Source organism: Chenopodium quinoa, unplaced genomic scaffold (assembly GCF_001683475.1).
Source record: "Chenopodium quinoa cultivar QQ74 unplaced genomic scaffold, ASM168347v1, whole genome shotgun sequence".
NCBI classification, from domain to species: domain Eukaryota; kingdom Viridiplantae; phylum Streptophyta; class Magnoliopsida; order Caryophyllales; family Amaranthaceae; genus Chenopodium; species Chenopodium quinoa.
This window is the reverse complement of record NW_018743021.1, coordinates 2,957,129-2,970,742: the sequence shown is the minus strand read 5'-3', so window position 1 is coordinate 2,970,742 and position 13,614 is coordinate 2,957,129. Positions and strand designations below refer to the sequence as shown.

The window sequence follows — 13,614 nt, the reverse complement described above, 5'->3', positions numbered from 1 at the left end:
GGATGTTTCACGACTTTATAACATCCTAATATGTCAATGTTTCTGATAGAGAATATCCATAGAATATTCTTATCCTAGGTTTAGGATATATTTTGTATAAGATTATCTTTGATATATGTATATATCTTATAGTTACCTAATATGATTAGGTTTCTGATTGTAACCCTATAAATATTGATCAATGGAAATCTCTCTAATAGAGGAGTTGATATTATCTCACATGGTATCACAGCTTAGGTTAGATCTTGGAATCATATACAAAAATTCTCACCCTGCCGGTGGGTTAGAAAATTAAACCCACCGGCGGGATATACAAAGTTTTTTATGCTTCTCCAAACACACATATAGATTTTTTTTTCTCTTTTCTCAAAGTTTTTTTTAGAATCTTTATATAACCTTGCGCCTCCTACCAACAGTAGCAATTGCGAAAGCCTCCTTCATCATTGTTGGCAATCGCATACACTACCGCCTCCCACTACTAGTAGTAACCACATCTGCCAACCTACTCCATGTGCCACACTCTATTTCCACCTCCCCATGACCAACAATGATTCTTACATTGCCTCATTGGTTTTTTTTTTTTTTTTTTTTTTTTTTTTTTTTTTTTTTTTTTTTTTTTTTTTTTACACATAATCGCATAGATTTTGTTTTGGTGGTGGTATATCACAATAAGGTCAACTTTTGCACATCTCTTTTGCTATCAAGCTAGCTCTTTTAATTGTTGCAGCACTTGGAATCTTTGTGGAGTATTAATTCTTGCTACCTGGTTTCTCTTTTGAGAATTGATTAATTTCAAGCGGTGGGATTTAATCTTTTCTTGCGCAATTTTTTTTGTTTTTCTTCAACTGTGATTTCACGTAGTAGTGTAGTGTCTTCTCCCCGATGATGGTTTGATCCGTTAACTTATTCTTCTCTGGATCTGCAACTTGGCCCAAGTATATGCGTGACTCTTCTCCTTCGGCCTAAAAGCGCATATCTCTACTATATGTAGGTCGTGGTTGTTGCTTCTCATCGTCATCACCATCACACGTCTACTACTTCTCTTTTGATCATGGGTTACTATATTATTCTTACCGTTCGATGCGTGATTCAGATCCAGTCTGAGCATCCGATTTTCTCCCGCTCTGACTGTGGGGGTGTGATAGAGAATATCCATAGAATATTCTCATCCTAGGTTTAGGATATATTTTGTATAAGATTATTTTTTATATATGTACATATCTTATAGTTACCTAATATGATTAGGTTTCTGATTGTAACCCTATAAATATTGATCAATGGAAATCATTCTAATAGAGGAGTTTTCCCGAAATTTAACAGTTTCAATAAAAGATGAGAAAAGGCCTGCAAGATAGTAAATGACAATATAATGACACGTTTTTGTACAACCTATCGAAAATAGAGGAAGTATATGAACCAAATTTGTGTTTCATTGCTAAAAAAAGGAGGAAATCTATAATGTTTGTTTCCACAGATTACAAATGTGTTAAACTGCACATGTAACAACAATGTACCTTCAAAGAATTCTTACTTGCAAAAGAGTAGAAAGACATCAAAAAAAAAAAAAGGTTGAATTAGAAAAGAATAACACTAGATGTTATCACTCGATGAAGTAATTGTTAGTTGACTCTGAGTCTCTTCTTCTGAAGGAGAAAACAGGTCTCTGCATAATTCTCCATAAAACCTACATACCAAATCAATGAACACAGGGCTTTTAAGATTCCTCCAACAATAGAGAAGCTCCTCAACATCCATCAAATCCTTCACCTTCCCTTCTTCGACGATCATCTCGACTAAATAATTCTCAAAGTCTTTGCTTACATCTTGTACATCTACAAAATCATCGGAACTGCTCTCTTTCTTGCTGCTGCTGTCATCATCGTCGCTTATTCTGACATGTACATACCCCGGTGTTATAGGTGATGGGAAAGGCTCTTTCGCGTGCCCTCCTCTTCCTCCTGATGACGGACTCACACTCGTTACATCACCCATGACCATCACCTGATCGCAGCTATCAGTGTCTAAGTCTTTAGCCTTTCTAAGGGAGAAAAGAACAGTTAGGTACTCAGCAATGCGTACCTTTTGAACAGGTTTCTTGTATGGTTTGGCATGCTTCTTTCGACGAAAGGTTTTTCTGAACTTAGAGGAGAGTGAAGACCGGCTTTTCCTCACCCGAAGTTTCTTCTTGGGGCGACAACGAGGGAAGCTGAAGGACTTAATGGAGAAGGGTTTCCTAAACCTGACTGTTTTGGTTCTGACTTTTTTGGGTTTAGTCCGTCGTGTGGCTGGCAAACGGAACGTAGGACTCCTCGAAGGAATATCATGACTTTTATGTTTGAAGATGGACAAAAGTTTACTACAGGGCTCAATCACCTTGGCTTTGAAGTGAAACAATGTTTTTAGTCCCATTTCTTAATGATTGAGCTTAACTGCTTAAGAGAGAAGTTGGCCTTCGATTAGCGACTGACGTTTTGTTGGAGGATTGGTGTACTACATGGAACTTTAGGTAAAGGAAAGAAAGGATATGATGATTTTTGATGTTGCTAAGAGTTGGTGGTTGAGCATTTCCAATGCTCTGGTTATTCTAAAATTTGAAGGATTGGTGCTAATGATACTGGGGCACACGTCTAGAAAAGCTAGAGGAAAGTGGGATCCCATGAAGTAAAATTTGGTGTCACTGTCATATTACCAGCCTACTAAGAATTTTTCATATACTATATGCTTCTACCTACCTGTAACAACTATATTTCTTGCTACTATACAATTTTTGGAATAACACTCATCCTACTGTCCTAGTTGACTGGTCATTAAATCCTCTGTTTGACCGTGGCATAAACAGAGAATTTTTTTTTTAAAACAGCATAAACAGAGAACTGAATTCTAATATAAAATTATCAATATTTTTTTTTAAAAAAAAAAACAATGGTATTGCAGTGACTTTTTATACTTAACATAACATCGTAACATGAGTATCCTCCCATCCTCCAGATATGCAAAACATGTACTTCGTATAAATTTCTTGTTCAAAGCACAGTATAAAGGCGTTAGTAGATCAAGTTTATGTTTTTTCAGGAAATTGATTGGCCACTATATATTTTTCATGATCCTGATTCGTTTAGCTAAGCTAAAACTCAGTTGCCAAGGCTACTATCTGTCTGAAGATGAATGGTGCAGACAGTGGAAGGACCATTGGAGAATGCAAAGTCAATGTGATACATGAATAATCATATACGTCTCAGGGTAAAGGATCAATTAGTAAGCCTGAAAGAGACCCATATTTCCTCCTAACCTCCTATTTAAGGAGCAACCTTTTGCAAATGGTTAGCAAAGTATGGACAACTCATGATTGCATATGGTACATATCAACAACATAAGATATGAAGTTGCACAAAAATTTGAGAACACAGTAATTATGGATGTTGATGTATTACTCCATATAATTTAGCAATTTCAACGATTGCTATAGAGCCTGGTGTTAGTAATTTAGCAACTGCAACGAAGGCTGTAGAATCTGGACTGCATCTTTCATCATTATACAATAACTAAATACCTAACGTAAACTATCATATTTCAATACAGAAATTTACAAACTAAAGTTCTGATTCAGCCAGTATCCAACTCCTAATAGTCATATTCAACTGTGTTCATAACATCTCTATTGTGGAACTGTGTAAGATCCCTGAATATAAACACTAACTAGCTAAACCTGACAAGTGACAACTGCACATTTTAACTGGCTGGTTTCACAGTTTCACTGAGTAAAAGATTAAAGCAATGATTCTCCATTACCAAATGTGAAGAGTTTTATCCCCCATTAATTTTCATTACCACTTAACCATTAATTTGAGGTGAAAATTGATGAGAAATATTCATTCAAATTATATGGTGATGAAGATGCATTACCTTGACATACTTCCAACCAAAACACACTTCTCATCATAATTCCTTTGTGTATTACCCTTATGCCAAACGAGACGCCAATGTGCTTCTTCCAAAGCTCCAAGTTCTGCATATATTGAGCATCAGGGCTGGCCAAATAGATAGGGCATCCCTCGGTTTCAGGAGGTAATGTGTGATCAAGTCTCATTCTTGGCAGATTGAATCCATCCCTTCGATAATCCTAGCCTGTTAAGGTTACTCCGTACATAAAAATTCCTGCATGTATGAGAAAAATGGTTTCCCTAATATGGCTTTGGATATCTCCAATAGGTACGCTTTCTATGATAAATCAGTCAGCCATATAACTTTTTAGGGAAATGGATTACTATACAACCGAACATTACAACAAGAATCTTCAAACTTTTACAGGAGCATTTAACTTCTCTTGTCTTACAGGCTCACATAACAAAGGCAACAAGTTGCTGTTAGAATCCTCATTTTGACTCCGTCTAATTGTTCTTCTTTTAAGCAAGGCATCTTGAACTGGCGCAAAGAACTCATGATTAAGAGCTTCGTCTGCTGTGATTCTCAACCTCGGATTCACAGTTAAGCACTTGTCAAGTAGATCAAAAAGAGAATCAGGAATAACCTTAAGGAGGTCCTGTCTCTTCGTGTTTGTCATAAACCAGTCTTTAATAGTTATTGATTGTAAGTATCTTATATCCAAAAGTTCCTGCAACATCCAATTATAGTATTAAGCATTCATATGCTTAGTGAAGACAATAACCAAAAAATATCTTAAAGATTAGGGAAAAAAAATTCAAAGGTATATGAAAATAATTACCGCTGGAAAAGAAGCTTCGCGGTTGTGTAACTTGGCCACTTCCCATAGCTCTTCATTGCCCTTCATATTTACAATGTCTTTCATGTTTCTACAATTATTAAAACAGTTTAGTTTAGGGCTGCAGTACATGCTTGAATATGAGGAGTGAAAAATGCTTACTGCTCTAGATCCCCGTTGAAGGGCATTCTTCCACTTATTAAGTAAAGTAAGGTAACACCAGCTGACCAAACATCAACCTTAGGACCTTGGTGCGCAGACCGAAGCAAGACCTGCAAAGATATGGAAGACAAAGAATGCAATCAAGTAAATGATTTTTATGCAATAATAGAAGAATATAGACTAATGATCCTCTCACATGTAAACCCTTTTATCTTCCCTATTCCAAAAGTTTTTGACAACAAGAAAGCTACAAGCAAAAGAAACCACAGGAAGACAGTAAGGCATTTACAAAACTCACCTCCGGAGCACGAAACCCTTTTGTTCCAGCTGATGGGCCATCTTTGACAGGCTTAACTTCTCCTGAAAAAAAAAAAAAAAAAAAAAGATTACACATCACGTATAAGAGCATGCAAACAAGGACAGCTCTCTTTACAATTTTTTATGCAGCAAACCTCTATTCTTCAGTGACCCAGCACCCGGAATTGCAATGCCAGATGAGTGAATTGGAGCTGGAGTAGGATGAATGAATTTTCTATCTGTGATCCCAGGTGAAGCAGCCACCCTTTTACGATTAGAAGCTGGAGCTTTTGCTGCTCCAAGATTTGGGCCTTGCATTGCTTTCTGGGCTAGGCTGATCAGCTCCTTGCGACCTTTACTAAAAAGGGGCTGGGGTTTCCTCTGTCTCTCTGCTGAAGGAGCTCGAGTGCTTGTCATGTCCCTTGTAGAAGTTATGCCAGACCCCTCTGCACCTTGACTTGTGAGCGAAGTGCAACGACCTATATCTTCAAAACCCTTAAACTTGCCCAAATCCTTCTTCTTTAGTGCCTTGGTCTCCAGGCTACGATTAGCGCCACTTTCTGCCCCTGCCTTGAACAGTTCAGAGGATTTTCCGCCCAGAATCTTTTTTCGTTTGTTGGGGGAAGTAGAATTAAAATGTGCTGATGGAAATTGTTGATTATCTGCCACATTGCAAGGTTGTGATTTCTCTGTCATGACAAAAAGATCTTTGCTCAGACATTTACTCTTATGTGTTCAATGTCACCCCAACTAACAAATACCAAATAAATTGGAAATAACTACCAACAGCACTGTTAAAAGGCATGATTAAGAATTATGCTGTCAAACAAAGTTGACAAAGCATCTAAAATTAAGCTAAGACTTCAAGTCGGTGAAAACTTTAATTTAGAAAGTCAGCTAGATTGTGCAAACTTCTCATTCAAAGTTAATCTGTTTATCTTTCCCAACAATATAAAAAGAGCAAATTCTATAATTTTAATACAATCACTTTCATTATTATAAGCAGCTAACTAAGAGTGGGAATTAAAACAGGAGAAAATGAAACTAAGTTGATTTGAATCAAGAGCTGCTGAACCTGTAAAAAAATTAAAATAAAAAATCAAACAAAAAGAGCTGATGAAAAACTCACCTATATTCCCATGCTTCTGATTCAAATCCTGAAATTAACAAGAAAATTGGTAAACCAAATGCTTACATGAAAAACAACAATTGACTGATAAATGGAGGGGTGCAGGCCCCATTGGGAAGCATTTATATATGCTGCAGTACTCACCTTAGCAAGATTGAAGTCAATCAGATACCCTTTCAGGGTTTTGCGTGAGAACAGGAAGTTTCCAGGCTTGATGTCTCTGTGAAACACTCCCTACAAGCATATGACTACCCTTTATTTCTGTAAGAAACCACATCCTACCACTAGGCTAAAATAAACTTCTACAAATATATACATCTAGTTGGCAGCATTATGGTGTACCTGCTTATGAAGACTAACAAGTGCCTTGAACATGCAGTAACCATACAGCTGAAGCTGAAATATATTTATCTCCTTTCTCAAAACCTGCAGTAGAAACAAGATTGTACATGGGTCAGAAAGACAAAAAAAATTAAAATAAAAAACATCTAAGATACAAATATACAAAGCTATGGAAAATATTGCAAAAACAATTAACTTACTTCAGGCCTGTCATGCTCAACGTGCTCAAGAACAAAGCAATCAGAACTGTCGCTCTTTAGGGAACATTCATATTTTATCACATAATTCTTTCCCCTGAAAAACAAGATCTCGAATATTTTTATTTCATACAGGAATTCATCTCACAGCAATTAGCTTCAGAGTCTAGACAGCACATACCCAAATCGTTCAAGCATCCTAAGCTCATTCTTCAAATGGTGTTTATGAGCATTTTCATGAGGACCTACATTGCCACACACACACACACACAAAAAAAAAAAAAAAAAAAAAAGAAAAAAGAAAAAAGAAAAAAAAAAGCACCTTGCATCAGGTAGGATATTATTTTGAATATTTTGTGCAGCAGTGGAGACACATTAATAAAGTAATTCTACAAAAGAAGAAGCAGCAATTGGTAATACTAGCAAGTAGCAACTACAATGACTATAAGCATGCCCCCTAAATAGTAAATACTAGCCCTGACATTAAACTTTACTTCAAGTTCTATTGTTTCATTTCTGCAATTTCAAACTACCAGAGCCTTTGCCTTTGAAGATTATATAGGGTACCTATTTAATATTACATCCACTTGTATTATGTTTTTCAATAAAAACAACCAAAATTTACACCGGTTTGATTAATAAATTACAAACAGTTATACAGCCTAATAACCCTACCAAAAGCTGGATACATAAGAGATTGTTAATGTTGGAGAAAGTCTGTTGTAAACAACTTTATACTTGTAGTTAATACACTGAAAATAACTGGTGAGCTGAGATTTCCAGCAATGCATTCCAAACACTAAATTGTCCAGCCTTTACCTATAGCTTACTTACAAAAAACAATTCAGACTGTATACTGCTGTTCTCCAAAAATATTAGTGTTGCTAGAACACTGCATAATGAAAATGTATATTGACTGCAACATCCAGGTATTGAAACAGATATTGAATACTACCTCCGTTACACATTATTTGCAACGATTAGACATTTTTCGTCTCTACTTTATGTCAAATCGTTGCAAATAATATGTAACAGAGGTAGTAAAAAAAAGCATCCTGGACTAACTCATGGAAGGAACAAACTCCACAAACTAAGAATCTTACTATGCTATGTATAAAGGAAAGTTCAATCACCAGAAAGGCTAGCCCTTGTTGCTGCCATCTTTATTTCTTTACTTTGTTTAAAATTGAAATTAATGTACAACCATGACAAAAAGACAAGAGAAAGTAATAAATTCCAGTAGTTTCCATATTAAAAATCCAATCTCCAAAATAGAAACCGATAAAAATGGACAAGAATTTTGTATTTCTGAAGACACAAGTTTAATAGATAATTCAAAATGAATAACACAGAGAATAAATCGATCAATTTTTTTAAACTTCAGCACCATCAAGAAGCAGTTGTCAATATGATTGTATAATCAAACTATCAATGTGGCATTTAAGATGAGAACAAGATTTCCTAGCATAAGCAACATAAATTTAATAATGACTTCTTCAGCAAATCACAGAAATATTTTATTGCAGAGAAATTGAAACAAAAGAATTCATTTTTAAATAACAATAATACAGGTATAGCATTTTATTAACAACAATATCAAATCGTATGTATTTTTTATGTTTCCTTACATTTTATTGCAAATACTGATCCATCGCTATTTCTTCTTGCTCTATATACAGTCCCATAACCTCCTGTAAAGTGAAGAAAATGGGAATCAGTGAATGTATGGTACATTTAACCATACACAAGCATAGCAACTATCTTACCTGACCCTTCTTCTGCTTCTACTGTGTACGGCTTGAACGCAGGAAATTTTAACTTTTGTTGATCCTACAACAAATCCATCAATTGCTAAGATAGTTGAATACTTGAAGCAGGATAAGATTCACTTTAGAAAACTTTGAAAGTGCAACAAATGAACACATCAGCTGCCATATCCCACTGTCAACTAAATGTCAAACCAGAAATTCCAGAACTTTGAAAATGCAGTATTGGAATACTATGAATATATGGAAGGTAATGCCTTGAGTGGAGTATGTAAAGCGATATTACAAGCATAATATGCATAAAGATGCCTACCTTGGAAGACTTATGAACGTCATCACATCTTTTTTGGATGGATGCATTGTTCCTAGCAATAGGCTTGGATTTGTCCATCATGGCCATTATTATCCGATGATTTTGACCTTTTTGACCTCTCTGTTCTTTATGGATGATATCAACTTTATTATGTTGCACTAACTTGGACGGAGTTTGCAGTTTCTCTGTCAGCTCAACCTGAGGAACATCTTTCAGCATTAAAGATTTTGTGGGTGACTTATGAGAACTAGATTGTGGACCAGCAGAAACCAAAGGCAGACTTGCTAATTTGATATTTGCCACCTCCTCTTTAAAATCAACAATTTCCATATCTAGCTCTCGTAATTTGTCCACAGAAGAAAAAACCTCAGTGCAGGAGCCAAGCATAATATTTTCAACCTTTTCTTCAGGACTATTATCATCCATCAATGGCTCCTCATTCAAGTCCAGCATTTTTGTTTCACATTTCTTACTGTGACTGAAGTCATAAGCAGTATTTATGGCAGGCATAGGCTTCACCAATGAGTTTTTATCATGCTGATTAGGCTGTACATGTAAAGGACCATCAGTGTTTGTATTACACTCCATATCTGTCAAGTCATAATTAGGCCCTTTTAAAATGGCTGAAAGTTCTGCCATTTTCTCAGAAAGAGCATCGTTAAACGTTTTATTATAATAACAAGGCAAATCTGATAATACCTCGTTGGTATAGTGACTATCCTTCTCCATTGCTACACATGTATCCATGTCATTAACCGCATATGTATTTAGCCCTTTTCCACTTTCCTGATCATCAATATTTAACTGATATTCCAACAGTTTAATACTGGATTTCATCATAGATGTGGTAGCAACCATGTCAGGGATGATTACAGAATTAGCTTCTTTGGGAAATCTGATAATTGATGGTGCATTAAAGGATACACTAGGATGATATCTTGGTAAATCAATTCCCTGCAACAGGTGATTAGCTGAAGACATAAAAAGGTTGGAATAGAAATTATAAAATAGATGTCTATGCACCGAAAAGAAAGGAGAAAACAAAGATGACAACTCTACAAGTTCAGTGAAAGTGTTAAATGCCCAAGGAAAATGACCAGATAGGAAAAAATGGAACAAAGGTCTGACAGATACTTGTCACTTCATAAGATTGGTTTAGCTATTCAAGTTTATATTCACCCTCATAAAAAGGTTAAACAGAAATTGAAGTAATGGAAACTGTCCCCAAACAATAGGCCGTGAGCTTGTGAAGTATACTTGTAATTTTGTATGGATCTGATTTGCCAATTTGTGTCCAAATTCATGTATGCTAACAATAATAATCATACCATACCAATTCAGTCAAATCCACTTACAATCAATACACAAAGAATAATTTTATCCTTTCTAGAGAAGAATTCCGTGATTATAGTAGTGAGAAATGACCCAAGGGAACCACCAATCAAATGCCTGTATGCGAATAGGTGACATTCCTGCAATTGGTGAAAAAGGTCACTCGGATATTTTACACTTACACCTCACGAGGGTCTTAGGACTTTATTATTTCACAGTGATTCTAGTTACCTCATGTACAAGAAATAGAACTAAACTGTATCTTGTCTGTCAATTGCTAACGTTCACACCTAGGGATCTCTCCTGATAATTGTCAGTATTATAAAACATCCTCTATTCATTACAGCACCAAGACTATAACAAACACTCTCCCTCTCTCTTGATCTAAGATGCTAACTTAAGAATTGGAACTTTTGGATGTAGCAAACTAAACATGTCCTTAAGCTACATTTGGATAAACCATCCTATAAGCAGCCATGATTACGAGGCTAACTAATCATTGAAGAAATACGCTAAACAAATCCACATACGGGCATTTGATTGGATCATTGTCCAAACTTAGCTCTAAGCAACCATAGTTATAGCCGAGTGTCCAATCACCACAAACGAAACATATAGAAATAGAGTTCCAAATAATAACTCAAGCCTCTCCATATACAAGCTAATATGAAGCCTAGGTCTGCTTAAGATTGCACACCAAAGTCATCAAACTTATTGTGCAATTCAGTTTCACATAATATCAATTATCCAGTCTCAAACCTTAACGTTACAGCCTAATTTAAATTAGAAACCCTAGAAGTGGCATATTAACCAAATTATTAACATTCTAACAAAAGAAAAACATAGAAAAAGTCTCAGAAAACCAGTAGTACCTCACAACAAGCGGTTACTAACTTCTGATTTGAACTCGAACATGCCATTTCCATCACATTTTCTGCAATTCATCAAAATTTCAATTAAATTAATTTAAACAAATTCAGAAATAAAAATGGAAAGATAATAGAGAAGAAGCGAGTAAACCACCATCAATAGATCTCAAAACCGCTCTTTTTTTCATAATCGGCATAATTTCATTCTCTGACTTCTTCCTCTTCCTGAAATACATTCTCGCCACATCACTGCGACCGCGGAATAATCTCTCTCCTCCAAACACTCGGAGCTCAATCTTCGGCATCGAACGAGCGAAGAACTCACCAAAAGCAATAAAAACCGACATCTTCAGCCCAACGAAGTTCCTCGAAATCAAATTAAGCGGCGAATTAGGGATTGAGCATAGATAATGGACGAACTCCGGCGTAGTTCGGAACAACGAGCATCTTCCAGAAAGTTCCTCCGGAGAAGCCGGACGACCGAGTAATAGAAGAATGGAAACCAAATGCCATGCCTTCTCAATGTAATTGTAGTTTCTGCAAATTGCGATGTCTGAGCTTGAGCTTGAGTTTGAGCTCGAGAATTGAGTTTTCATGGCGGTTTGAGGAAGGATCTGGAATGAGGAAGTTGAAGAAGTTAGGGTTTAGGAAGGAATTGAGTTGACGATTAAGGATTTGCAGGATCCATGGAAGAGAGAGAAAGAGAAGGGGGGAAATGGAGGAGAGAGAAAGGTGGAAGAGCGGGAAGAGTGATGAAAAATGAGAAGTTGAAGTAGTTTAGGTTTTTTTGATTGAGATGTGGCAAGTGTAAATGTGTAATATTCCCGCCATAGTACTTTTGTGAAATTTCGAATTTTTCGGGTTTTTTTTTTTTTTTTGGTTACTTCTCTTTTTCTTCTTTTGAAAGTGGAGAGAAAAGAGAAATTGGAGTTGGGCCGTGGGAACACATATACACCTATGTTACTATGTACACCCTTATTAATTATTAGGCCATTATACATTTTGTGACTGAGTCGATGAAGGTGATCTTCGTACATAGATTAAATCGGGTTGTAAAAAAAAAACAAATCTAATTTTTGTTAAAATTATGTTTTCAATAATTAGGTTGATTAGTGTGAGTTTTTAGGTTTAAGTCATAATCATACCCAAAATCAAGCCAATTATTTATTGTGATTTATCTCATTCATTTCTACTTGAAGTTATTCCCTCTATTCCACTAACATTGCTCCAAATTTCTTTTACAGTTGTCCAATTGAGTTTGTCTCATACTCTTTTATAATGAGAAAGATAGACATAAAAGCTTAAAACACATGTCAAAGTAAGAACTCGTCTAGACAAACTTCAACTAAATTTTATACAGTGGATCCTCTTATATAGACAACCTCGGTGGATTAGAGAATTAATTTGTTGTTGTGCAAATAGAGCATATTCACGGAAGGCGAAGATAGTTCATAATCTTTATACTTCCTCCGTTTTCTTTTACTTGCAACACTTCCCTAAAAAGGAATTCCCTAAAAAGAAAATGTCACAATACTTGCAACACACTATAAAAGGAAAGTTATTTTAGGGAAAAACTATACTATATCCCTTATTCAAAGCACATGGCCCACTAAATTACACTCCTAACACCCACTCATCCTATTTTAAAGTTTATTATCATGTAAACCCCACCCTTTTTAATTACCGCGCTGAAGGGTGTGTTGCATCTAAAATAAAACGGAGGAAGTATAAGTTACAATATGTTTTGATGGTTTATAATTCAGATTAAAAAGGACAAAAAGCCTGGTTATGCAACAAAACCGACAAAAGTACCTCAACTTTAACATTTAAGCCTAATTTATAATATTAGACAAACATGAATGTAGATCGAGTTGTTAAAAAACCACACTTCATTTGTTAAACATTAAGCATGCTCTTACAGATTAATAGTACAATTGAATATTTTTAAAAATTGTTACAGACATCTTCACAGTCTCAACTATTGACACGGGATAAATCACCACAAAAACATACTAATTTGTTGTTACTATTTCATTTGTTATTGTATTCAAAGCGGCTTGCCGACTATAACTTGACAACTAATTTAAAATAAAATGATCGTACAAGATAAGAATTATAAGATGAAGGAAGGCTTTGTAATTTTGCTAACATGAACACACTTTTTTTTTTAATCAATGTGGCATGAATTAGAGATAGGATATGCCCAAAGATATACTTGTATAGTCTAAATTTTAAATGGATAGATTAGAATTATAGGCATGCAATTCGATACTACGTAGTTTATAATTTCATTAGTTAACACTTGTTAGAGTACATGTACTTTATAAAAAAAAAAAAAAAAAGAAGTAAAAAATTAAAATCTTTTATCTTTATTAAAATAAAGTAAATAGAAAAAAAATAAATCAAGATGAAGTCGAATTTGATTAAACTAGTTGTTTGATTTAACCTATGATCGATGATTCACCAATTTATTATTAATTTTTTTTA

General features: G+C 35.2%; 2 protein-coding genes across 2 annotated transcripts; both read right to left on the bottom strand.

Annotated features, from left to right (window-relative positions):
- Positions 1–571: 571 nt before the first annotated feature.
- On the bottom strand, positions 572–2,651 carry LOC110730308 (transcription repressor OFP17-like). The gene is made up of 2 exons (XM_021910100.1): positions 2,080–2,651; positions 572–2,001 (listed from the first exon to the last, which is right to left on the bottom strand). The coding sequence occupies exons 1-2, from the start codon at positions 2,407–2,409 to the stop codon at positions 1,591–1,593; spliced, it is 741 nt and encodes a 246-aa protein (XP_021765792.1). The 5' UTR covers positions 2,410–2,651; the 3' UTR covers positions 572–1,590.
- Positions 2,652–3,451: 800 nt separating this feature from the next.
- On the bottom strand, positions 3,452–11,998 carry LOC110730307 (serine/threonine-protein kinase RIM15-like). Its single transcript, XM_021910099.1, has 16 exons — positions 11,282–11,998; positions 11,131–11,192; positions 9,626–9,880; positions 8,927–9,472; positions 8,614–8,677; positions 8,476–8,538; positions 7,029–7,092; positions 6,851–6,944; positions 6,651–6,734; positions 6,453–6,542; positions 6,309–6,336; positions 5,335–5,868; positions 5,181–5,242; positions 4,883–4,992; positions 4,724–4,811; positions 3,452–4,612 (listed from the first exon to the last, which is right to left on the bottom strand). Exons 1-16 carry the CDS (start codon positions 11,721–11,723, stop codon positions 4,295–4,297), a joined length of 2,904 nt encoding a protein of 967 aa, XP_021765791.1. The 5' UTR covers positions 11,724–11,998; the 3' UTR covers positions 3,452–4,294.
- Between the last annotated feature and the right edge of the window lie 1,616 nt (positions 11,999–13,614).

What these genes read in the sequence shown, in the direction of transcription:
- LOC110730308 (XM_021910100.1), bottom strand. Translation starts at nt 2,409, where the DNA reads ATGGGACTAAAAACATTGTTTCACTTCAAAGCCAAGGTGATTGAGCCC. An exon ending in ACAAGAAACCTGTTCAAAAG is followed by an intron (nt 2,002 to 2,079) that starts GTACGCATTGCT and finishes AGCTGCGATCAG; the next exon opens with GTGATGGTCATGGGTGATGT.
- LOC110730307 (XM_021910099.1), bottom strand. Translation starts at nt 11,723, where the DNA reads ATGAAAACTCAATTCTCGAGCTCAAACTCAAGCTCAAGCTCAGACATC. An exon ending in AGGATGCTTGAACGATTTGG is followed by an intron (nt 6,945 to 7,028) that starts GTATGTGCTGTC and finishes CTTGTTTTTCAG; the next exon opens with GGGAAAGAATTATGTGATAA. An exon ending in TCAGAAGCATGGGAATATAG is followed by an intron (nt 5,869 to 6,308) that starts GTGAGTTTTTCA and finishes TTGTCATGACAG; the next exon opens with AGAAATCACAACCTTGCAAT.